The sequence below is a fragment of the Sitophilus oryzae genome, unplaced genomic scaffold (assembly GCF_002938485.1).
Source record: "Sitophilus oryzae breed Bouriz unplaced genomic scaffold, Soryzae_2.0 scaffold_1620_pilon_pilon, whole genome shotgun sequence".
In the NCBI taxonomy this organism is placed as follows: domain Eukaryota; kingdom Metazoa; phylum Arthropoda; class Insecta; order Coleoptera; family Curculionidae; genus Sitophilus; species Sitophilus oryzae.
In genome coordinates this window covers 5,306,052-5,332,019 of record NW_022146304.1, presented here as the reverse complement: position 1 = coordinate 5,332,019, position 25,968 = coordinate 5,306,052, and the positions used below count along the sequence as shown (strand labels likewise).

Genomic DNA, 25,968 nt, shown 5'->3' with positions numbered 1-25,968 from the left:
TTCATTAATTCTATGAACTTTAAGTTCATTAAATCAATGAACAGTGTTCATTAATTTAAAGAACACATTCATTGGTACAATGAACAGATTTCATTATATATATTATATAATGTACCTCAATCCTTATATTAATGAACCGTATCATTAATACAATGAAATAATTTCATACCCTGTTTAGTTATACATTTAAAAGTCGACACTATTAGTAACTCTTGTTATACCGTATAATCGATCATGAAGATCGCTGTCATTGATATGAAATGTCATTGATAGTCATTTCCCAGCCAACTACCTAAAATCTAAAATAATTCTACTATTATAAATAAATTTCCATTTGAACAAGCCCTTAGCTACAAAGGTAACAAAATTACCAACAGTGCCGACTTACTTACGAGCACAGTACACGAGAATTTCGATTCCAAATATTTCCAAAACCATTACTCGCAGCGATTTTTACCAAGAGACCTTTTTCACGTAGAAAACGTCGTAAATGTATATTTTTTTACTCAGTAGTTTTATACAGGTACGGACGAAAAGTTATTAGTCTTCAAACCAGTTAAAAAATATGTAGGTGGTGCCCTCTACAAAGTAGAAGTTATATTGACGTTAAAATCAAATTTCTCATGTCAAAAAACTCCCAGACACCAATTTTCATCCAAATATTGACGTTACTTCAGAAATTATTTGGAAAAAATCTAAATAAAAATGGAACTTCTACACCCTGTATCTCCGAAACTAAGCATTTTACATACATTTATATAAACTTTTTTACTTATTTTTATCTGCAGAATATACTGCCGAAATTTTCGGAATACAGTTCGGACCACCCTGTATATTATATATGATAAGTCATATTTTAAAAGCAGACTTAAATAAATATTTCTTATTTTCTGAAACAGATACTAAATCAATTTTTTTGTCATAGCATAATATAATCAGAATCTCAAGATATGAGGCAAACTTTTCGGTATATTTTTGATAAGATTTAAATAAATGATTATCTGTTAGACAAAATTTACGAATTTTAATCGCATATGTCAATATTTTTTCGAGTTTATGTAGATTCAACATGAAGCCTTGCCTAAAGAGTAGGTTTCGAAAACAAAATTTGTGAGAACTATGACTTTAATAACTTAATGAGACCTTTAATAATACCACAGAATAAAGTTAATATATGGTAATATTAAATTACATTGTCATTAATTTAAGAAATATAATCAAATAAATTTGAGTCCCAATATTACTATTTGCTATAAAGCCTGCTTCAAAATGAAAAAATAGACTAAAAATTGGTGTGCCGACATTTTGCAATTATTTCTATGTACGTAGTGGCATTGCATGGGGTATTGCAGCTGCATGTTACAAAAAAATAAAAATGGCTGTGGTTGTTTTTGTATATATACATTTTTCGTGTTATTTGTTTGTTTAAACATTAAGTTGGTTTATTAAAATGTCTCCAATAAACTAAAATGTATGTAATAAAAAATTGTGCGTTTGTGTTATTTATGTTCCATAGAAAAAATGTAGAAAGTCTAAATAATAGTTAGATTTTTGAAAAAGGGCTTAATAAATAAAAATATGTTTATCCCTTTACAACCAAACATAGATATTTAAACAGTTTAAAAAAGTACTAATAAACATTGTTAATAAATTCCATGCTATTTTTTCTATCTTAATAATGCCCTGCTTTATTATTTTAGACTCATAAGTGTGCTGTTACGTTAGTTTTTCTGTTTATTTAATCATATTTTATGTCCTTTTATGGAGATATACAGGGTGGTCCAAACTGTATTCCGGAAACTTCAGCGGCATATTCTGCAGATAAAAATAAGTAAAAAAGTTCATATAAATGTATGTCCTAAAATGCTTAGTTTCGGAGATACAGGGTGTAGAAATTTTATTTTTATTTCGATTTATTCCAAATAATTTCTGAAGTAACATCAATATCTTGATGAAAATTGGTGTCTGGAAGTTTTTTGATATGTAAAAGTACGTACTAGTAGAGGGCGCCACCTACATATTTTTTAACTGGTTTGGCGAATAATAACTTTTCGTCCGTACCTGTATAAAACTACTGAGTAAAAAATATACATTTGCGACGTTTTTTACGTAAAAAAGGTCTCTTGGTAAAAATCGCTACGAGTAATGGTTTTCGAGATATTTGGAATCGAAATTATCAATACCTGTCATCATTGACATAAATTAAACATGTTGACTAAATAGTTATTAGACTGAGATCATAAATTTTAAATGTTTTTGTGCCAAAAGTTCAGCAGAAACTGTTTTATCATCATTTTTTTGCAGAAATATTTATGACTAATTTAGAAAAATAAAAATTTCCCAAATTTATTATTTCAATGAAATAACTATCTACTCAACGTGTTTATTTTTCGTCAATAATGACTTATATTGACTATTTCCATTCTAAATATCTTGAGAACGGTTGCTCGTAGCGATTTTTACAAAGATATATTTTTTACGTAAAAAGTCACAGAGATGTATATTTTTCCCCTCAGTAGTTTATACAGGTACGGGCAAAAAGTTATTACGCTACAAAACAGTTAGAACACATGTAGGTGGCGCCCTCTACCAGTAGGAGTCATATTGATATCAAAACCAAATTTCTCATGTCAAAAAACTCCTAGATACCAATTTTCATCCTAATATTGACGTAATTTCAGAAATTATTTGGAAAAAATCAAAATAAAAATGAAACTTCTACACCCTGTACCTCTGAAACTAAGCATTTTAGGACATACATTTAAACGAACTTTTTTACTTATTTTTATCTGCAGAATATGCTGCCGAAGTTTCCGGAATACAGTTCGGACCACCCTGTATTATCCCGTATAACCGCTGCCGCGCTGGATCAAATTTGTTAAACTATTTGATAGATACAAAATTTTCTGTCAAAAGTTTTAAAAACTATTTTAGAATTTATTTCAGCTGAAAGTATTATTAGAACATTCGCAGCTCATAAACTTCAAAATTCTTCGTCTGCCAATATTACAAAAAAAAACTGTAAATAGTATAATTTCTATTTTATTACTCTGGACGCACATGTCTCTAATAATGTTTGTATCTCCAGTAGATTATTATATTTACCATTAGTGAAGCATTTTTTTGGAGACGCAGTCTCAATATTTTTAACTGAAGTCATGTTGCAATAAAAAGGAATCCCACCTTTTGACTACATGTTAAAAGATACCACTTAATTAGTCTTATGTGGCGGAGAAGTCTTTTTTGAACGCGTGGTCCCTATACATACATTTTGTTAAGCCATGTGAGTAATCGTTATGTTTTTTAACGGAGCTCAGGTGTATAGCCTTGTGAGAGATCCACCATTTTTTAACTAAACCCAAATTCGGTACGACTCCTTTCATGAGACTCTTTTTGACTACCTACTAGAACTACCCCGATGTGCAGCTCTTGTTATCTATAAGTACGAAATTCACCGATTTACGGAGCAAGAATTATGTGAAACTGCTTTTGTGGGACTCTTTTCGCTACATACTAGAACTAACACACTTTGTAGCACCTTTTTTAGTATTTCTAAGTAGAGAAATTCACTGTTTTGCTGTGCCCAAATGATATAAGGCTCCTTGTTTGAGATTCTTCTCGACTACCTTGTAGAAACCCTAACACGCTGTATAGGAATTGTTCTCTCTTTATCAGTGAATAAATCCTTTGTCTCTGAACTTAATCAGAATTATGTAAAACTCCTTGTATGAGACCCCTTTCGGATGAATACCCCTCACTAGAACTACCTGCAAGCAGTTCTTGTTTTCTTTTTGACAAGAGAAATCCTGTTGGAAGAACTAAATGCAAATTGCGTAGAGCTTCGTATGTTAATATTTTTGACTACCTGCTAGAACTAAAACTCCTTACATGAGACTCTTTTCGACTACCTACTAGAAATTCCCCGTTTTGTATCACGTGCACTCAGGGTGCACTCTGTGAAACATTTGTTCTCTTTTTTGTGCAGTGATTATTGATCGAGTTATCCACCTTTTTCATCTAAAGTTGAATTCTGGAGGACTCCTTACATGAGACTACTTTCGAAACTATATACTAGAACTACCTCTCTGTGTGACACTTGTTTCCTTTTTTCTAGAGTTATTGTCGGTCGAGATATCCACCTTTTGAATTAAGGTTGAATTATGTAGGACTCCTTAGATGAGACTATTTTCGAGATTACATACTAGAACTACCCCTTACTTGTTTCCTTTTTTGTGCAGTGATTGTCGAGCAAGGTATCCACCGCTTTGAACTAAGGTTGAATTATGTAGGACCCCTTACATGAGACAATTTTCTAGACTACATACTAACTACCCCTCTGTGTGACACTTTTTTCCTTTTTTGTGCAGTTATTGTCGGTCTAGATATCCACCCTTTTGAATTAAGGTTGAATTGTGTAGGAATGACATGAGACTATTCTTACATGAGACTATTTTCGAGATTACATACTAGAACTACTCCTTACTTGTTTCCTTTTTTGTGCAGTGATTGTCATGAGACTATTTTCGAAACTACATACTAGAGCTACCCCTCTATGTGAGACTTATTTCCTTTTTTGTGCAGTGATTGTCGATCGAGATATCCACCGTTTTGAATTAAGGGTGAATTCTGTAGGACTCCTTACGTGAGACTATTTTCGAGATTACATACTAGAACTACCTCTTATTTGTTTCCTTTTTTGTGCAGTGATTGTCGATCGAGATATCCACCGTTTTGAACTAAGGTTGAATTATATAGGACTCCTTACACGAGACTATTTTCGAGACTACATTCTAACTACCCCTCCGTGTGATACTTTTTTCCTTTTTTGTGCAGTTATTGTCGGTCTAGATATCCACCGTTTTGAATTAAGGTTGAACTGTGTAGGAGTCCTTACATGAGACTATTTTCGAGATTATAAATTAGAGCTACCTCCTACTTGCTTCCTTTTTTGTGCAGTGATTGTCGAGCAAGGTATCCACCGTTTTGAACTAAGGTTGAATTGTGTAGGACTCCTTACATGAGACTATTTTCGAGATTACATACTAGAACTACCCCTCTGTGTAACACTTGTTTCCATTTTTGTAAAGTGGTTGTCGATCGAGGTATCCACCTTTTTGAACTAAGGTCGAATCGTCTAGGACTCCTTACATGAAACTCTTTTCGACTACATACAAGAACTACCCATCTGTGTAAAATTTGTTTCCTTTTTGGTGCAGCGATTGTCGATCGAGCTATCCGCCTTTTGAACTAAGGTTGAATTCTGTAGGAGTCCTTACATGAGACTATTTTCTAGACTACATACTAGAACTACCCTTCTGTGTGACACTTGTTTCCTTTTTTGTGCAATGATTGTCTATCGAGGTATCCACCGTTTTGAACTAAGGTTGGATTGTGTAGGACTCCTCACATGAGACTCTTTTCTCTCTCTCTCGTGAGACTACTAGAACTACCACCTCCGTGTAACTATTATTGTCCCCTTTAACTGTAGGTAAATCCACCGTTCTATACCTCAGTCCTGATTATGTTGGATACCTTTTGTGAAATTCCTCTCAACTACCTAATAGAACTAACCTCTTGTGTGTATATTTTTTTTGTTCATGGATTTTTCGTTCACGAACCAACTGAGTCCGGTTCAGTAGAACTTCTTTTGACTACCTCCTAGAACTCCCATACCTCTACTATATTTTTTTCTTTCGTCAATGGAAAATTCAAATTACGAAGTGCCAATTCGACGAATTTTTGACTGATCCTGCATTGTGTAAAACTTCTTGGGTTAATTTCTTCGGTTACCTACTAGAACTGTTTTACTGCACTGCACACATTATTGTAAATAAGTAACCGCCAATCTCACGCACAAGCATTTACTTTTTAACAATACCATTGTCAAAACCTATTGTTGAAAGACAAAAATTAGTTAGTTCAGAAGATTAGCGAAAGATGCGTTCAGGGTGATAAAAACTTTTCATTGGTGTATATGTGGTTAATCGTGCAATATAAGGCATTTTAATAAACACCAACTTAAACGAGGCGGTAGACAAAGTACCGCACCTAACTTATTAGTACTATAGCGTACAAGCCAACCGCACCCTTCTAGCTGCTCTGTATTTGTTTCCCAGGACAATAAGGGCCCGGAGGAGGGGATACTCCGAAGGGACGTGTCCGTAGTCTGGATCGCCACGCCAGCTGCGAACCTGTTGTCCGTATTAGTCGATTTATGCGTTTACATTAAAGATGAGTACATACTGCCCTTTTACCGACCCCTGCGCTTTCCCTTTATCCTCTTACATTACTGTCTCAGACATAAGTTGCACTAATACTATACTAGAGCGAGGTATGTTTTTTTATTATTTTGTATTTTCTTATTAGTAGAAGATAGGATTTGTTAACTGTTCACCACCCTTTTTTAAATACTGTCTGTGTACTTGTGGCGCGGGGGTACTTTTCAGTTTCAATCACTTGGGATTGTCACTATTACAAGATGAAATTACCTAAGCTAATTAAAAGAAACATAGGTATAAAGATCCGCGGAGACCAGTCTCAACTGAATTTTAACATAAAACACATTAACACAGAATTAGTAAACTGAATACACATGTCTGTTAAGATATTACCACTATTCTCAATAATGAATTTTGAAAAATTTTGACAGTTTCACGTGCTTAAAAATGCAATAGTTTAAAGGCGGGTTGACACGGTCCAAGTGTACTTGGACCAAATCACACAAGTAAACTTGGATGCTGCCTATAACCTATAATTGTACTTATAATAATGCTGCGCGCGTCTCACTTGTACGCTGCATGTATGGCATTACCTGTTTTATCCAAGTCAAGATGGAAGGCTTCTTAAGATCCAAGTAAGTAGGCTGGCTGCCAACTTACTTGGATGGTAAGAAGCCTTCCAACTCGACTTGGACGAAATAAGTTGATGCGATAAAAGCAGCGTACAAGTGAGACGCGAGCAGTATTCATGTACGTATATATGGCAGAATCCAAGTATACTTGGTCCAAGTACACTTGGACTGTGTCAACAGGGCTTAATTGTATGGTCAAATCATTAACTCAGAATTAGTAAACTAAATACCGGGTGTCCCACTAAGAATAGCTCTCGGCTGTATCTCGGAAAGTATTAGCCGTAGGGTTTACGGAAAAAAATATTTATAACTAAAGGGGCTATGAGAAATTGCTGGAAATTATTTTCAAGTTTGTAGAACGTCCGCTAGGAGGTGCAACTGCAACAAAAATATGAAAATGGAGTTTTTACACAATTTTGCCTAGATAAGGTGTACTATAAGTAATAGCTTCACAATCTTCAGTAAATTTTGAATATTTTTTGTTAGAGCCATTTTCCTCTATCTACCAAAATAAAGTGGTGGGGGGAGGTTAGATCTGTTTTTATTTAAATATTCATAACTATGGACTGGATGATCGGAATCGAACAAGCGAGGGCTCGTTTAAAAGAGCGTTGCTTACTTTATATTGTACCATATAAACAATAATAATAAGCTTTTGAACGTAGACGCTAAGGGGCGTTGTCTTACAATTTAACAAACATTGCGCGTTTTTTCAAAAAAATTAAATACAATAGTATATGTAATTTTAGCTGATAGTAAAGAGTAGTAAAAGCTTAAAAAGTCAGCGAAAACCGCATTTTGATATCTTCTTTCAAACCGAAGATATTACCAAAATTATAATAAATACCAAAAAATAAGCCGTTAATTATTAAATTTTTACAACACGGTATCAGTAGCCCTCTTAATTATGCCCATTCTAACAAAAAATAAGGTAGAAACAGTTAGTTTATTTTAAAATCGACGAAATACCAGAATACCATATAATACCAGAGGTATTAATATCTAATAATTAAGATATTAATAACAGTGAACAAGAATAAACGATGATTCAGTGAAGTCATGATAGGCTTTGGAAAAAAGTTGCTTTTGACGTAATAGTATAAACGTCAAATTGTTATTAGATCAACATTTTGATATTCTTATTAGCGTTTTTTATCTTTTAATTGCTTTTTCAATATTATTTGAAATAGTTGAAGTTGTTGGCATTTTGTCAATCAATTTTGTCTATCAAAATGTTGATCTAATAACAATTTCACGTTTATACTATTACGTCAAAAGCAACTTTTTTCCAAAGCCTACCATGACTTCACTGAATCATCGTTTCTTGTTCACTGTTATTAATATTAAGATATTATTAATATTAATTATTAGATATTAATACCTCTGGTATTATGGTTTACGCGCAATGTTTGTTAAGTTGTAAGACAACGCCCCCTAGCGTCTACGTTCAAAAGTTTATTATTATTGTTTATATGGTGCAATATAGAGTAAGAAACGCTCTTTTAAACGAGCTTTCGCTTCTTGGATTCCGATCATCCAGTTCAGATTTATTAATATTTAAATAAAAACAGATCTAACCTTCCCCCACCACTTTATTTTGGTAGATAAGGGAAAATGGCTTTAACAAAAAATATTCAAAATTTACTGAAGATTATGAAGCTATTACTTATAGTACACCGTTTCTAGGCAAAATTGTGTAAAAACTCCATTTTCTTATTTTTGTTGCAGTTGCGCCCCCTAGCGGTCGTTCTACAAACTTGAAAATAATTTCCAGCAATTTCCCATAGCCTCTTTAGTTATAAATATTTTTTTTCGCAGCCCCTACGGCTAATACTTTCCGAGATACAGCCGAGAGCTATTCTTAGTGGGACACCCTGTACATGTGTCTGTTAAATTATTACTACTATTTTCAGTAATTAATTTTGAAAAATTACAACACTTCACAAGACTAATGTACTGAAAGTGTGTATTTTAATAAGAACTGTTATAAATCTGGCTAAGTTTACCAAGAACAGATAATTAGTTTTTCGTATCTTTAGTGTACAAAATACCAAGAAATTGGAACTGAAATGTTCACCATTTTCATTTCGTATGTGACGTGAAAGAAATTAGTTCCAAAACAAGGTAGCCCCAGAAAAAAATGAAATATATAAGTAAAAAAATATTTATCAATCATTTATATACATTATATACACCTAATAAGGTCTATTTCGATATTTGAAATAAACGTATTTATTAGTAAAACACAGGATTCGACTAAACGCAATTATTATTGGCTTGTGATTGATATTTTCACATCACATTTTACTTGTATTAGTTATATATTATCATTATATATTTTGTTTAAGAAAATGTAAATATATTTAGAATTACAGGTAAATAAAGTTTGATCAAGATATTCCTTCATAAAGAAAAAAATAATAAACTATAAAATACTATGAAACAAATCCTAGTAATATTTCAATCTTTTCTTCCTGGCAGCTACCTTGACCTTATATTTGCTAATTTTAGTAGCCAGGCGGTACTTTTATAGCACCTCTAACGAACAAAACATTCCTTTCAAATTGCTATATAAAATTAGCAAATACATATTATATTTAATATAGGCTTCCTTCGAACTTCATCTGTGATTTTTTGTTATACAAATTAGGTAATAGGTTTCCATTTTACAATATAATGTAAATATGTAGGATTTTATAAAACTTTATACAAAGTTTAATAAATATTGTTTAATCGATAAACGAGATCTTTTATTTAAATTTACCTTATTATTGAAGAAATCAAAAACTATAAGATATTTGTAAAAAAGGTATGTACTAAAACAATATGAATTGCTACATTATAATAATTGTTAATTTAATAATAAAGGTGTTTTTTTGTTTCATGTGTAACTAATTTTGAAGATTACTAAAATTTATGAAGTTATTAAAAAAATAAACACACACACGATAGTATGTAACCCCTTCTATAACTAAAACCAATATAAAATGTAATAATTATACCATTCTTCTACTAGCAAAATCAGATAAAGAATATTTTTATAGTCTATCCAATGAGTTAAGAAAGATTTGGACAGACGACATCCAAAAAATAACAGAAAATACCATTTACCTGTGAATTAAAATGACAGACACAACTGTCACTGTCATGGATCCTCTTGTTAGACAGACTATATTATCATGTTAGAGCTATATTAATTTTATTTAGTAAATTATTGTTTTTACATTATGTATTTTTCAATTCAGTTATGTTTTCATTATGTAAACATAACTGAATTGAAATTGTTCTATTTTCCTTACAACAAATAATAAAATATATACCGTATGATCGAAAAAAAATGGCGTCCAGTTGGCTGGGAAATGACGATCGATGACATTTCCCATATAAATTTACATATAAAATGACAGCGATCTTCATTTCATAGCCATCGTTGACGCCGTTTTTTCTCGATCATACGGTACTATACTATAGCATATTTTATTGTATATTTTTATATTATTTGTTGTAGGGACAAATATATTATACAGGGTGTTTCAAAAAACATGTGTCATCTCTCGTGGGGAGATTCGTCACGTAAAAATAAGATTTATTCAACATAGGTCCAATTCTGCTTTGTTTTCTACCTACAGGGTGTTAAAGTCTAAATATTTTTTCGATTTATTATAATATAATATAAATATTTAATATATATTTATCACTGGAATATTTTTCTAAAAAAAGCATGTACGCCACTGACTTTTTTTCTTCTGTTAGCGAGAGTGTCAGCTGTTTAATGCCGATTAAAAGTTATCTCTTGATATTTTGTCGATTTCGGCCTCCTTGATGAGATAAACGCAATTTTATTAATTTGCCCTGATCCAAGTCTAATAGCAATAACCTTTAAAAAAATTTCATATCATTAACTTTTGAAAGTTTTTTAAATAATGACTGATCAATTCCTCATCAAAAATAGAAAAAATTTCCTATAAACATGGGTATGGAAATGCAGTTTTAGAGTTACAGGATGATAAAACTTTTTAAAAGTAGGTTTTTGTAATTATCTTAAGTACCATTATTTTTTTTATTTGCAATTGCTGTAGGTTTATTATTAATAAAATTGCGTTCATCTCATCAAGGAGGCCGAATTTGACAAAATATCAAGAGATAACTTTTAATTAGACGGCCTACACAATTTTGATATCAAAAGAAAAGAATCAGTGGCGCACATGTATTTGTTGTAAAAATATTCCTGGTATCCAATTATATGCACGTCCCTGATGATTATCGACACTTTTTTGGCAGTAAAATATGTGGCACTTATAGTAACTTTTAAATCCAAAATTTCAGTCGAATCGCTAAAACTACTAGGAAGAAAAGTATAAGAGATCGAATGATAATTAAGACTTTAACACCCTGTAGCTACGAAATAAAGCAGAATCGGACCTATGTGGATATGAAAAATAAATCTTATTTTTACGTGAGGAATCTCCCCACGAGAGACGGCACATGTTTTTTGAAACACTCTGTATTTGTCTATTGATCAGTACAGCTGAAATTATTGATAAACCTTGTGTAAAATTACAGAAATTTGATTATATTTGATTAATACAGTATTTCCTAAACATTGGAAATATAAGTTAATTTTTATGGTTCTGTAGTATATACACAAATATGTATGTTTTATGGCTATTGCTACCTCGAATCTTCAATTTTTTATCATACGCTACGCTACACTAAATAATAACCTTAAACTCAAACATCCAGACTAAATGATACTTCATATCACGATGAAAAAAATCAAAATCTAACAAAAGCTTCATTATTTGGTTGCTTTGATGTAGAGCTTATCAGCGCGTAGTAACCCTCCATTATCTAGTAACCCTAATTTTCCCCCATTTTTCTAACTATAACGAACCATTATTTCTCTTTTTTAGGACCATGCCAACAACCAATCTTCCCCCTTACCAGTCCAACCCGCCGCAAACCCGTACAAGGTGCTGGTGGAGAAGTACGAAGCCTTGGTCGAGGTCCATCGCAACCCCGTCAGGGCTAACAAGCACGAGGAAGAGACCCAGATGTCCGGAGACTTCAGCCATCCAACAGGTGCAAAGGACACAGACGAGGAAAGTGGACACGATGGAAGTTTACGAACAGCTGGACAAAGGAAACAGGCTAGGAAACTGTTCTCCACGCCTACGGACTTCTCCGAAGCGGAAACCAGCTCCTCGGGTTTCGCGGACGAGACTAGTAACAAGGGAACCCAAACCGAAGGGCGCGTTGGGTCGTTTTTGTGCACCATAGCCGACGGAGAGGACTGCAAGTTCAGTATTTACGACGACGCGAGTCCTCTAGATTCGAGATTTAGAGACAGACCCGAGTATAGAGACTTGTTCAAGGAGATCTTCCGCGTGCTGAAGAAGGCCGCTGAAAATAAGGCTGAAGGTGATGAATTACCTTTGCTGGATGATGCTGCCAAGACAGCAACAGCGGCACCTCCAGCTACACCGATGAACGAGCAGCAAATGCCGGAATTTCTGGATGACGATTCACAAAGCGTTATGTCTTCGACCATGTCGGAATTATCGACCCAGAACGAACCTGCTGGTATAATAGAAAACATTATTCAAGCACAGAACCAGCCTATTCCTGAAGTCGAATCTGCTAGTTGCTCTCTACCAACTAAACAAGAATGCATCTTAAAACCTCTAGTCCGTCAACCTCTGGAATACCTTTCGGTGGAAGTGCGAAAAAGATCGTCTTCTCGTCGCAAAAACAAGCAGCACGTTGATCGTTCTGATTCACCAGTAACTCACATCATTGGCAGTCCCAAAATCACTTACTCCAGCCGACCAAACTCTGGGAGAAAACGTCAAACTCCCAAACAAAATGCGCCCGCTGATGAAAACGCTTGGAATGGAAACACTTTACAGTTCTGGGCGACTAACAGGAACGTCGCTTGTCCATCTCCTACTCCCAGTCAGGGTAGCAGTAAAGGGTATTTCGAGTTTAAGCCAAGCCTAGCTTCGCAAGACCTGCACAAGCTTAAGAAACTGGACCTGTCTTACGCCGAAGTATTGAGGAACGCGGATAACAAAAAGAGAGAGCTATATAGACAGAGAAGGAAGTAGGTGAGGGGAGTACAGGATCATAGAGCTATTGGTACTCGTATTTCGGGGTTGGTATTATTTGCTCAACGACGATGTTCATTTAAAGTTGCATCCAAGACAATACTCTATACATACCTAAGTTTAAATACAAGAGTTGAAATTGCTTAAAAAGCTTGATGTAGCACAATGACATAAAAAGTGACCCTATATCTGAAAAAAAAATAAGAAATTATTGTTAATATTTATTTATTTATAGACCACATTATTTGACCCACGCCGAAAAAAAAAGATGATAAACTTAAAGTTTTTTTAGATAATCTAGGATTTAAAAGTCCATAAGAGTTGGTTCATGTCATAGAGATCTAACTTCTTCATCCATATTAGCTAAAAATGTAGTCTTAATAAATTAAAGCAAGGTTTCTGCCCTTTTGTATTGAGTACACTAGGAATATGCCTCTCATTCTACTGTTGTATCATTTAAATGAAAAAAAATTATCAGATTTTCCGTGATTAATGCATAGATACTTGTGTTCAGCTCCATATTCTTAAATTTACTATACTGGAACTACTTATAGGTATACAGGGTGCTACAAATTCGAGGTACGAGCATTGGTATCTCGGAAACCGTAATAAGTGGCGCCTTGGGTTGTTCACCAAGATGCCATCAAAAAAGTTTTAAAAATTTCAAGGATTGGAAAAGGATTTGGAAAAAATGGATTTTTTTGAAAACTAATTTTATTTTTTCCTGTCATTACTTTTTAGAAAATCAAAAAACTAATTGCACATTTTCATAGCCACTTTATTAGGGCTATCTGATAGTATTTTTAGATTTTCAAATTAGCTGATAATTTGTGAGATACAGAGGCCAACTTAATTTTTTTAAATACGGACCTGCATTTTTTATTTCAGATTTTGAAAGAACTCAGTCTCCTGAGTACAATGATATGCCACACTTTATACTTTTTTTTTGTTTTTGGTACCTTAACAGCAACAAAACTATTTAATTATTATTTAAAAAAATTTCGAAAAAAGTCCGACTCTGTTTTTTAAATTATTTAATCTGATTATATTCATCGTAACAATATTGATCAGTGCTAATTAACATTGAATAAGGAAAATTGAGCCAATTGAAAGATTCAAATAAATAATATCCAGATCAACAATTTAAAGATATTATTTTTAACTTTTCTTATTGTGAATTTGAAATTCTCAGTGTACGATCTAATAATTTGCATAATATTAATCGTAGTTATTATGAATAAATTAACTTCTATAAACTAGTTTCTAATGCTTTACATGGTCTACATGTTCGAAAGGGTTACCACCATCCCTATTGCACAAATTTATTTTTCGTTCAATTTTATTTATCGATTTTGAATAGATCTTCTTATACTTTCGAATGCATTTTGTACTCTTTATTGTAACTGCTGAGATGTGTTGATTTCACTTTTTTGTAAAATGTAGACCTGTTGAATTACTTGACGTCATCAAACGGTCCAGGTACCTCGCTGGCCATTATACTGCTCTACCATTTTCAATCCATCTTCCGGGGAAATGATTTGATTGTTTATATTACATTTTATTTATATTATTTTTTATTATTTTATTGCATTTGATTTTCCGTATTCAACCCACGTCACTGTTAAGTTTGAAAGCTTATCAATATTGTAACGATGAATATATTAAATATTAAAAAAAACAGAGCCGCACTTGAAATTAGTTTAAATTAAATTGTGTCCAAATTTCCTATGCTCAATTATTTATTATTACCTATGCTCGTACCTCGAATTTGTAGCACCCTGTATATAAATATCTTTAATATTATGCATTCTCACATTGTTTGTTTGGGACTGATAGTAAGATCAGGATAGCAAATCTAACTATAAACTTTCCTTCATGTATGTTGATATACCTTCTTTGGATTTGATCTTAGAATACTGTTAACATGAGAAGCATGAACATTCAATTCTAGTTTCAGATATAAACAACCCCTGTACAATGAGAAAGAAAAGCAAAAACTTAGAATGTAAAAAAAGAATGTTATAAAAGTGACGTCATTTTTATCTAATTTGCTACACAGTTCCATGGAATTATAATTATCATATTGATCACAATAAAACATCAAAATATGTTAATAAACCTAGAAATATAGTACCAACTAGTGCTACTCCAATGGATCCTACACTTCTACTCATCAGTGTGTAACTCTATTCATACCCAAGTCTGATATTCAGTTGAATGTATATATTAATTTTATCCTGTGGAATACTTTAAGTTCGTTTGTCCATTTTTGTATGTTGATTTTATATGTTGTTTTATTGTAATCGTTTGAGACCCAACGTAATACTCAATCTCAAACTTATAAATGTGCCAATTCCTATTTAAATATTTAATCACAAATTTTCGCCAAATTCGAAATTTGTATTAATGTCATATAATTATTCTTTTTTGTAATGTTTTCAATTGAGTGAATACTTGTAAGATAAATTATTGAAAATAAATATCTAAAGTCAAATGATCAAAGTTGCAGGTAGTTACTAATTATTTACTTATTAACCTTTACTAATTGAGGGGCTTAGAATAAAAAAAATCTAAGTGCCTTTTTTTAAATGGACTTAAGAACAAATAGCGCTTAAAAAAGCCTATAAAAAGGAACTAAGTAAATTATACATTATTACTTAATTCCTACATTATTGTTTAATTCCTACATTATTTCTAAACTATTCCTTAATTCCTACAGTGACTCTACTAATTAGAGTCGCTGTAGGAATTAATAATGTAAAGGCGGATTCTGACGACTCGTGTACTTGGCAAGTACGCCAATATTTGCGTACTTGGCAAGTATACTATCTTTGTAAACAAACATTTTTTGCAACAAGCTTGGCGCTCACGCTGCGCGACGGATGACGAGTAATTACACAAAGAAACCACTCATACCAAATGGCAAATATATCACAATACCAAATGTTTGTACAAGTACACGAGCCATGAGAATCCGCCTTAAGAATCAAGTAAATTCTGTAGGAATTAACACTGTAGGAATTAAGTAATAGTGTAGAATATAGAAACCTAAATAATAACGTAGGAATTAAGTAAGAATGTAGAATTTACTTACTTCATTTTTATAACAAATAATTTGGCACCTAATCTAAATCTGCACTTAAGACCATTTAAAAAAAACACTTGGATCCTTTTTATTCCAAGGCCCTCAATTATCAGAGTCAGTGACATTTCAATTTTAGGTTAGAGAAGATTGTATTTTAATATTGCAGTAGGTAAAAATAGATTTTTAGAACTTTTCTCACAGAGAACAAAAAAATAAATTAGATGAGATTACTAAACACTAAATTTTTAAAATTCAAGATTAGCAGAAGAAAAAACACTATACCGGGAATAGCTTTATTGTCTAGTTTTTACAAGACAGTAGGTATAATCACTACCATTTTACATAATATATGACATTTCTGTGACTTAAATAAAATACAAAGGGATTGGATAACAATTACTTCTATTTTCCATTACTGAGACAAAAGATGTTTGTGATTAAATTATTTTACAATTCTAAAGTTTGTTTTATTTACCTTTTTAGCCCTCCAACGAAAAATAAATATTACAATACTTTGAAATAAAATTATATTAGTTCACGCTATAAAAACATTTATATTGCAGATAAATTTCCATTAAACTACATCCGAGATATGAGTAAAAATTAAGTTAAAAATAAGACAAGCAAATTAATTATTAATATGGATACTATTTTCTTTGAAATAGTACCTTGTGAATAGTACTTATGTCAGGCATTAACTTATTTGACGATTCGGAACTTGAAGTAATTTTTCTCCCTAAAAATCTGAAAAGAAAATAATAAAATAAAATTATGTTTCAATACTTTCGAATTAGTTAATATAAATCATATTAAAAAATAAAGTTATAATGTACCGGGTGTCCCACTAAGAATAGCTCTCGGCTGTATCTCGGAAAGTATTAGTCGTAGAGCTTGCGGAAAAAAAATATTTATAACTAAAGGGGCCATGAGAAATTGCTGGAAATTATTTTCAAGTTTGTAGAACGACCGCTAGGGGGCGCAACTGCAACAAAAAATATGAGAATGGAGTTTTTACACAATTTTGCCTAGATAAGGTGTACTATAAGTAATAGCTTCACAATCTTCAGTAAATTTTGAATATTTTTTGTTAGAGCCATTTTCCCCTATCTACCAAAATAAAGTGGTGGGGGTAGGTTAGGTCTGTTTTTATTTAAATATTAATAACTATGGACTGGATGATCGGAATACAACGAGCGAGGGCTCGTTTAAAAAGAGCGGTGCTTAGTCTATATTGTACCATAGAAACAATGATAATAAGCTTTTGAACGTAGACGCTAGGGGGCGTTGTCTTAACAATTTAACAAACATTGGGCGTTTTTTCAAAAAAATTTAATGCAATAGTATATGTAATTTTCGCTGATAGTAAAGAGTAGTAAAAGCTTAAAAAGTCAGCGAAAACCGCATTTTGATATCTTCTTTCAAACCGAAGATATTAGCAAAATTATAATAAATACCAGAAAACAAGCCCTTAATTACCTTATTTTTACAACACGGTATCAGTAGCCCTCTAAATTATGCCCATTCTAACAAAAAAATAATGCAGAAACAGTTAGTTGATTTTAAAATCGACGAAATACCAGAATACCATAATACCAGAGGTATTAAATATCTAATAATTAAGATATTAATAACAGTGAACAAGAAACGATGATTCAGTGAAGTCATGGTAGGCTTTGGAAAAAAGTTCCTTTTGACGTAATAGTATAAACGTCAAATTGTTATTAGATCAATATTTTGATATTCTTATTAGCGTTTTTTATCTTTTAATTGTTTTTTCAATATTATTTGAAATAATTGAAGTTGTTGGCATTTTGAAAAAGCAATCAAAAGATAAAAAACGCTGATAAGACTATCAAAATGTTGATCTAATAACAATTTGACGTTTATACTATTACGTCAAAAGCAACTTTTTCCAAAGCCTACCATGCCTTCACTGAATCATCGTTTCTTGTTCACTGTTATTAATATCTTAATTATTAGATATTAATACCTCTGATATTATGGTATTCTGGTAATTTCGTCGATTTTAAAATAAACTAACTGTTTCTATCTTATTTTTTTGTTAGAATGGGCATAATTAAGAGGGCTACTGATACCGGATTGTAAAAATAAGGTAATTAAGGGCTTATTTTTGGTATTTATTATACTTTTGCTAATATTTTCGGTTTGAAAGAAGATATCAAAATGTGGTATTCGCTGACTTTTTAAGCTTTTACTAATCTTTACTATCAGCTAAAATTACATATACTATTGCTTTTAATTTTTTTGAAAAAAAGCGCAATGTTTGTTAAGTTGTAAAACAACGCCTCCTAGCGTCTACGTTCAAAAGCTTATTATTATTATTTATATGGTCCAATATAGAGTAAGAAACGCTTTTTCAAACGAGCCCTCGCTTGTTGGATTCCGATCATCCAGTCCAGAGTTATTAATATTTAAATAAAAACAGATCTAACCTTCCCCCACCACTTTATTTTGGTAGATAAGGGAAAATGGCTTTAACAAAAAATATTCAAAATTTAATGGAGATTATGAAGCTATTACTTATAGTACATCTTATCTAGGCAAAATTGTGTAAAAACTCCATTTTCTTATTTTTTGTTGCAGTTGCGCCCCCTAGCGGTCGTTCTACAAACTTGAAAATAATTTCCAGCAATTTCCCATAGCCTCTTTAGTTATAAATATTTTTTTTCGCAGCCCCTACGGCTAATACTTTCCGAGATACAGCCGACAGCTATTCTTAGTGGGACACCCTGTACAGGGTGGGTCAAATTCGACGCTTTTAAATGGAAACACCCTTTTCTATAGGAGATAGACAAAAACTAATGTCGGTGTCTGGAGCTCAATTTTTGTCAAAAACATGATGGTGAAAACCGCATATCCATATCTGTTACCGTTTCGGAGTTACGGGGTGTTTTTCAAAAATATGCATTTTTAACAAATCGCTGTAACTTTTTTGCTATGGAAAATTTTGTATTTTTATGAAAACATTTCCAAAGCACCTTTTTACGTAGAATTTAATGGTGTAAGTATTTTTTTTTTAAATTAATAATTTAAGAATTATCAACAGAAAATTTGATTTTTTATATGGGACACCCTGTATATTTTTAATTTATTGAAAAGAACTTAAAATTACCTTTCCAAAAATATAACACACTTGATATTTTGCTCGATTCCTCTTCGAGATATAGAGTATATAAAAATTCGCCCGCTTTAAATAAGTAGGCTTTGAACGGCACCGGCTGTAATACAAAAAAAATCTAGCTGAAAGCATCAATTAAAACGAAAGTAATATTTGCTGTGAGAGATGCAGAATTTTATAACAATTTAAAATATATTTAACCAACATCAACACATTTAAACTATATCTAATAACAATAAAAATAAATAGCAAACCAAGACATGAGATTTTGCTACAGGTGTTCGACATATCGTCTTCTGTTATGGACAGAGCGGGCAGTTTTTGAACATTTCTCGCGGAATTCATTACCTCAGTGGGGGTGAAAGATACCCTCTCATAACTGCTAAGTATTTCTAATTCTTGTCTAGATTATACGGAAGAATAAGGAACCTTTATTCTTCAGCAAATATATCCATAGGATTAGATCCATGGGCACTAAGGCAGACGTTGGTTAAAAAAGTGTTGGTTAGCTATTCAATTATTCTTAAAATTGGCTGCAAAAATTTGCTGATAACTTCAGCGTTCAGAGGCGGTGTGTCGCGCGTCGTCTTGCTGGAAAAATATGTTTTCGAGTTCCAATAAGCAGCATAGCACCAATAAGGCGTCCAAAGCCTACTAGTTAAAAGTGGTGAACTTTTAAAAATTCTGTATTTCGAAGGGGATTATAACAAAATATTAAGTGTGCTATATTTTTGGAAAGGTAATTTTAAATTCTTTTCAGTTAATTAAAAATATAGGGGGTGTCCCAAATAAAAAATCAATTTTTCTGTTGATAACTCTTAAATTATTAATTTTAAAAAAATTATACTTAAACCATTAAATTCTATGTAAAAAGGTGCTTTGGAAATGTTTTCATAGAAATACAAAATTTTCCATGGCAAAAAAGTTACAGCGATTTGTTAAAAATGCACATTTTTGAAAAACACTCCGTAACTCCGAAACGGTAACAGATATTGAATTGCGGTTTTCTCCATTATGTTTTTGATGAAAATTGAGCTTCAGACACCGATGTTAGTTTTCGTCTATCTCCTATAGAAATGAGTGTTTCCATTTAAAAGCGTCGAATTTGACCCACCCTGTACAGTAGAGTGGTAGAAATTGGTCTGTTTGTCAATCCAACCTTTGAATAAAAAGATTAAAGAAGGAGCATATCAAAAATCTTAGATCGACCGCGACGGGACTCTATGGCCGTCTTAAATTCCGGTTTATCAGTGCCGTTCTAATTTTATTCAAAACGTAATCTAGTCAAATAATAATAATAGTTAGTTTCTAAATACTACACAGGGTCAGTTTCCTACGATGTTCTCTATGGGTATCTCGGAAACTACTGGAGACTGGAGATAGAGAGTCGGTTAAATGGGGAAAGAATTGCATTTTTGTGGGGTCATAAATATGCGCCTTTCGGATTTTTCGGAGAAGTTCAAGGCTTACTAGATATTTCGAAAAAAACAAATTTTGGCTATTTTAAAACTTTTGTCCCTAATTCCATTATAATCTACCGTATGATCGAATAAAAACGGCGTCAACGATGTCTATGAAATGAAGATCGCTGTCATTTTATATGTAAAATTATATGGGAAATATCATCGATAGTCATTTCATAGCCATCGCTGACGCCGTTTTATTCGATCATACGGTATTTTAGACAAAAAGTTTTCAGATAAAAGTTGTAGATAATCACATACCTAATGAGTTTGTGTTTTCTGTTTTTTTTTCCTGCCTGTCATTTTTTTGACATATGACACAAACATTATGTTTTTTTTAAATGGAAAACATAGTTGGCCATGACTTCATAAAAAGTGCCATTTTTTAAGCTTTTCAGCGATATAGGTATAATATGTTTTTTTTTCGAAAAATTACAAGTTATAGCCAATTCTTTTCTTTCTTGGCTAATTTCCATACCAATAATACCATGCCAATTAGTTGGCATCAAAAATGTAAAAAGTTTCATGTTTTCAAAAAAAATATCATAAAATTCGTAAAGCACTCAATTTAGAATAAAATAATCTAAGAATGAAATGATTCTTTTATAAACCTGCATTAAATCAAATTAAAATAGGTATGTAACTTTTTTTTAAATATTAATTAACAGCAATTAGCATTATCATAAATTATAAATAATGTACCAACATATCGAAATAATAATTTCTTTTTTAAAATAATAATTTAAGTTGTGCCACAAAATTTCCTTCTAGTTTTACTACCTTTAAACTATCAGTAGTAGAATAAATAATAACTAACATAAAATAAGCTCAGTAGAGACTGACAAATCCACAACATTTCAAATGTGTAAAACGAATCATCAAACAGAACTGTCAAGGATCCCCACCCGAGAGTCCTCTTTCGTCCAGTCGACCATGCATGAATACATGGATAGCATTATACTCCTTCCTGAATCTTTTTATTTAAAGATTTTAAAGCAAAAACTAATGCAAAAGTCAGATTTCACATTAATGAATAAAAAAAATCCCATATGATTTGGACCTTATCTATTGGTACTGTATAAAACTATAATAATTATAAAAAATCTATTCAATTACTTACCCTTCACTTTTAAGTGGAATTCCTGTAGCTTGGTTCATTGGCCTCTTGTTTACTAGCAAACACTTCATGGGCTGTCCATCCAATTGCCTGTTATGGTATGTATCAACTGCTTTCTGTGCATCCTTCAAGTTTTTGTAAATCACCTCTGCTACTCCCGGACGCACCAATTTTGCCGACAGAAGCTGTCCAATATCTTCAAAAAGTTCCTTAAAAAATAAAGTTTAATAAAAATTAAGTTCAAACATTAAACTAAAATCAGTCAAATAAGTGTTTATTTAATAATATGTAGAATAAGACAGCTTATAATGACATAAAACTCAAAAGTATCACTGAAGAAGTTATACCTTAATATCATCTTCAATAACTGATGAATGTAAATTTGACACTACGATTCTGTGCCCAGCTGGTACAACCACCTTGGTTTTTGTATGCGATAAGATACCATGTGAAACAGGCTCATGCGGAGTGCTATCCAATCGTGAGTGAATATTTGAGACCCTGGTGGATCCATGCAATGAAATTCGACTAGGATGGGCATATGGCATTTCCTCATCATCATCTACAGCGTCTAAATCGATATATCCAGACGGTTGTAATCTCAAAGGTCTGTAATTAAAAAGTATCTCAATAAAGTAAAGTTTCTAAGTATAGAAATAACTACTGGGTGACCCAGTGTTGTAACACTAATGCCCACTTGCACCGTTTTTATAAACTTTGTTTAAAGGCTAAAAAGTGATTAACTATATAATATTTTATTATAGTTAATCACTGTTTAGCCTTTAAACAAAGTTTATACAAACGGTGCAAGTGGGCATAAGTAACCTTGTATAAAAGATAAAAATACATACTTTGGCGGTGCCACATAATCTGACCAACTGTTTCTTGCTAATAATAATTCCTCCCTCATCACATCCCTCATGGCTTGCCTGGTAGGTTCCAGAGATCCTATAACATGCGACGCCGACCTGACTATATCAGGTTGTTTAACCCACTTGTATAATCCTGAATTGTATCTACCTGCTGCCTCTGCTACAGCTACACCATAATCTATATCATTTACTATAGTCTTCCGAATTGGGAAAGTACTGTTTAATACTTGGGGTTTTTTCGGTGGTGAATGCTTTAATTGGGGCCTCGAGGAAGGGATAAGACCTAATTGCTTACGAATAGCCACATTCATATTAGATGGATGCGTAGATGAATTATTTCTCGATTTATTAGTCACCAAACTAATTTTTCCATTTCTGTCAGTTTTTTGAAGAATATTACTACCAATTACTTTCACTTTAGGACTGGTTGCAATTTGTTTTGAAGTTATGGATCTACCTCTACCATTTCGAATTTTATCCAATTTGCTTCTTGCATCTTGTATTTTACCTTTTTTGGCTAGAATATCTCTGGCATCCACCATTAATCTTTTTTTCTGCCCAATTTTTTGACGGGCATCTTGCTGATTTACCTTAACTTTAGTAGGTCGTTTTTTTACTACTCCTTTTGGTTTATTTGTAACATTCCGGCCCGTAACCTTAGATCTATTGAATTCTTTTTGTGACCTAAATTTCCCAGTTCTATTTCTATTCCTAGAAAGCAGAAAATAATATTTGAAGCTTAGATTGGACATATAAAAAAAATATTATGTTACACATTATGAGGTTTCGATTAAAACGTTTTCAAACTTACCCTCTTATTTGTTTAGCCATTCTAGCGCAAGATTACTAATCTATATAGATTAAGCTAAATATATTGGACGCCAAAACTGGCTCCTACGTATTTTTTCTTGAATAAAATTGAAATAAATGTCCTGAACCTGAACAACAATACAACCAGTTACAAAACTTCTTGCGGCACCCAAAAATGTCAAGCCAGTGCCTTCTATTAAAAGATCAGCCTTGGGGCGAGATTTATGACGTCACGCTAGTTAGATATAACGGATTAATAAATATGTTGTAGAATACATGGAAAACATAATTATTCCTCAGATTTTTGGTTTGTATTTTAAAAATGATATAGTTTAAATGAAATATACATAATATACAGTTAATAACTACAACATATATACCTATTTATAGTAATAAATACTTTGGCAAATAAACTATGAACCATACAAATGCAGCAAATGTTTTACAATGTACAAATAATGTATAGGTACATAAGATAATGGGTAAAATGTAAATATATTTTAAATTTTGGGGTTTGAAAATCGATCTAATTTAACAAAAACATTTAATATTTACTAATAGTGATGTATTATTATTTGCATTCACAAAATTTATATGTATATTTTGCAAGTATCAATGTTCGAAAAAATTATATTTACAAATAATACAATATTATCTAAAAAAAGGCGTCAGCGATGGCTATGAAATGAAGATCGCTGGCATTTTATATGTTAAATTATTCTAAAATTTTTCATTTTCTTGGGATTTTAGGTTCAGGGAAAAACGCTGATTAAGTTTTCATTTGTTTTTTCATTATTTTTATTTGGTTTAAAAAAAAACGTTTCGGCTAACTATAGCCTTCACAGTGTTGTGTCATATGAGAAAAATAGTGTCGAATATAATCCAAAAATTACATATACAATATAATTCACACCTCATAATGTTTACTGCAATTAATAAACTAATATAAACTTATCAAAAGATGACCACATATTTTTTAAAATTATTATTCTTAACACTAAAATTATCTACATTGACTATGGAGTACGCAGTAAACATTATGTGCGTGGTGTGAATATTTTTATGCAATTTTTGGATTATATTCGACACTATTTTTTTCATATGACACAACACTGATGGAGGCTATAATGTTAGCCGAACCGTTTTTTTTAAAACCAAATAAAAATAATGAAAAACCAAATGAAAAATCAATCAGCGTTTTTCCCGAACCTAAATTCCAAGAAAATCCAAAAATTTAGAATATTTAGAATCAAGGTTCAAGAATATCAAATTTTCCAAGATTGTAAAATTCTAGTTAATTATTTTATGTGTACAGTTATTTAGGGAATGTCATCGATGTTCATTTCCAAGCCAACTAGACGCCGATTTTTTCGATGATACGGTATAATTCTTACGTAAAATGTAAATAACATTAGACCAATTAAAACAAAGAAATATGAATTTCTTAGTATTTTTAGTAACACCTTTATTCTTAAAACTTAATTTTGTATTATGCAAATATACCAATTTTATTGTTATTTTATTCATATTGTATTCAGCCATCACTTAAATATTTGATATTAATTTGGTATTATAAATAATCAATACTATTCATTAAAAATTACTGAACAAATATATGTTATGCTTAACATACATTATATATTATCAAACAAAAACACATTCTTCTTTTAAACTGTATCAGTATTGTCTTTACAAAAATCTTTTTTAAAATTTGAACTCAAAATAATAATCTTTTTCATGATCTCTAATACACATATTCTTTATTTTTCCCTAGATCATAATACCTACTTACGTGTTTGAATCTATCGAAGCTGAACCAGCAACACTTGGAGTGGAGATTCCACAATATGAATAAAATAAACATAATTGTCCAGTTTTCATTAATACCATCATGGGAGAATATTATTTTTAAATTTATTAAAGATATTTTCAATAAAATTCTCTTGATTTATAACTCGTACCCACTTTTCTTGCTCTTCCGGACACTTTAGGCTGCCTAGTATAATAACTATCCTTTCCACCAGGAACATAACAAAGATGAGGCATAGCACCAATAACACACTCCACTTAAGCTTTATTGATGAATTGTTAGAGTCTTAAAAAACACACACAAAAATCACGATAAGTAAAAAATGTATGGGCACTTTTAGGTTAAATCACTTGCACAACGTGTAATTTTTAAAATTTCTATTTTTTTATGCGAAACCGAGAGTGACCATATATCTGGTAGTAGTTTATGTCACTTCAACACCAAAATAATTAGTTTTTTGCACTACTATAATAAATAATACCAAAAATCAAAGAGTTAAAACCAAAAATCAACCGACAAAATATGAAACGGAATCTAACCCAATATCTAAGTATGTACAGCTGATGAAGTAAACAAAAGTCCGCCCGTAGGCTGATCTTTTAATAGAAGGCACTGGTCAAGCCAGAGAACTGTCAAACCATTGTCAAACATCAGCTGTCAGTACTTCCGACAGTATGTCGGTACTTCCGCCAGCCACAGATTATAAAATGAATTT

The 25,968-nt window shown here is 31.9% G+C and overlaps 2 protein-coding genes across 4 annotated transcripts in view; one reads left to right on the top strand and one right to left on the bottom strand.

Moving 5' to 3' along the window:
• LOC115880239 (cerebellar degeneration-related protein 2-like) overlaps positions 1-13,134 on the top strand; it is a 368,754-nt gene extending 355,620 nt beyond the window's left edge. For all 3 annotated transcript variants that reach the window (XM_030897408.1, XM_030897407.1, XM_030897406.1), the window contains one exon: positions 11,764-13,134. In XM_030897408.1, the coding sequence (XP_030753268.1) occupies positions 11,764-12,957 (1,194 nt within the window). In that variant the 3' untranslated portion in view covers positions 12,958-13,134. The remainder of the gene's footprint in view (positions 1-11,763) is intronic.
• A 3,187-nt stretch (positions 13,135-16,321) lies between these two features.
• LOC115880210 (polymerase delta-interacting protein 3-like) lies at positions 16,322-23,628 on the bottom strand. Its single transcript, XM_030897356.1, has 5 exons — positions 23,445-23,628; positions 22,613-23,344; positions 22,109-22,370; positions 21,765-21,970; positions 16,322-16,786 (listed from the first exon to the last, which is right to left on the bottom strand). The coding sequence occupies exons 1-5, from the start codon at positions 23,462-23,464 to the stop codon at positions 16,690-16,692; spliced, it is 1,317 nt and encodes a 438-aa protein (XP_030753216.1). The 5' UTR covers positions 23,465-23,628; the 3' UTR covers positions 16,322-16,689.
• Positions 23,629-25,968: the final 2,340 nt, after the last annotated feature.

Excerpts from the sequence above, each read along its gene's own strand:
- LOC115880210 (XM_030897356.1), bottom strand. The coding sequence starts at position 23,464 with ATGGCTAAACAAATAAGAGG. Across the intron at positions 22,371-22,612 it reads GATTATGTGGCACCGCCAAA|ACCTTTGAGATTACAACCGT; the intron begins GTATGTATTTTT and ends TTTTAATTACAG. Across the intron at positions 16,787-21,764 it reads ATTCCACTTAAAAGTGAAGG|ATTTTTAGGGAGAAAAATTA; the intron begins GTAAGTAATTGA and ends TTTTCTTTTCAG.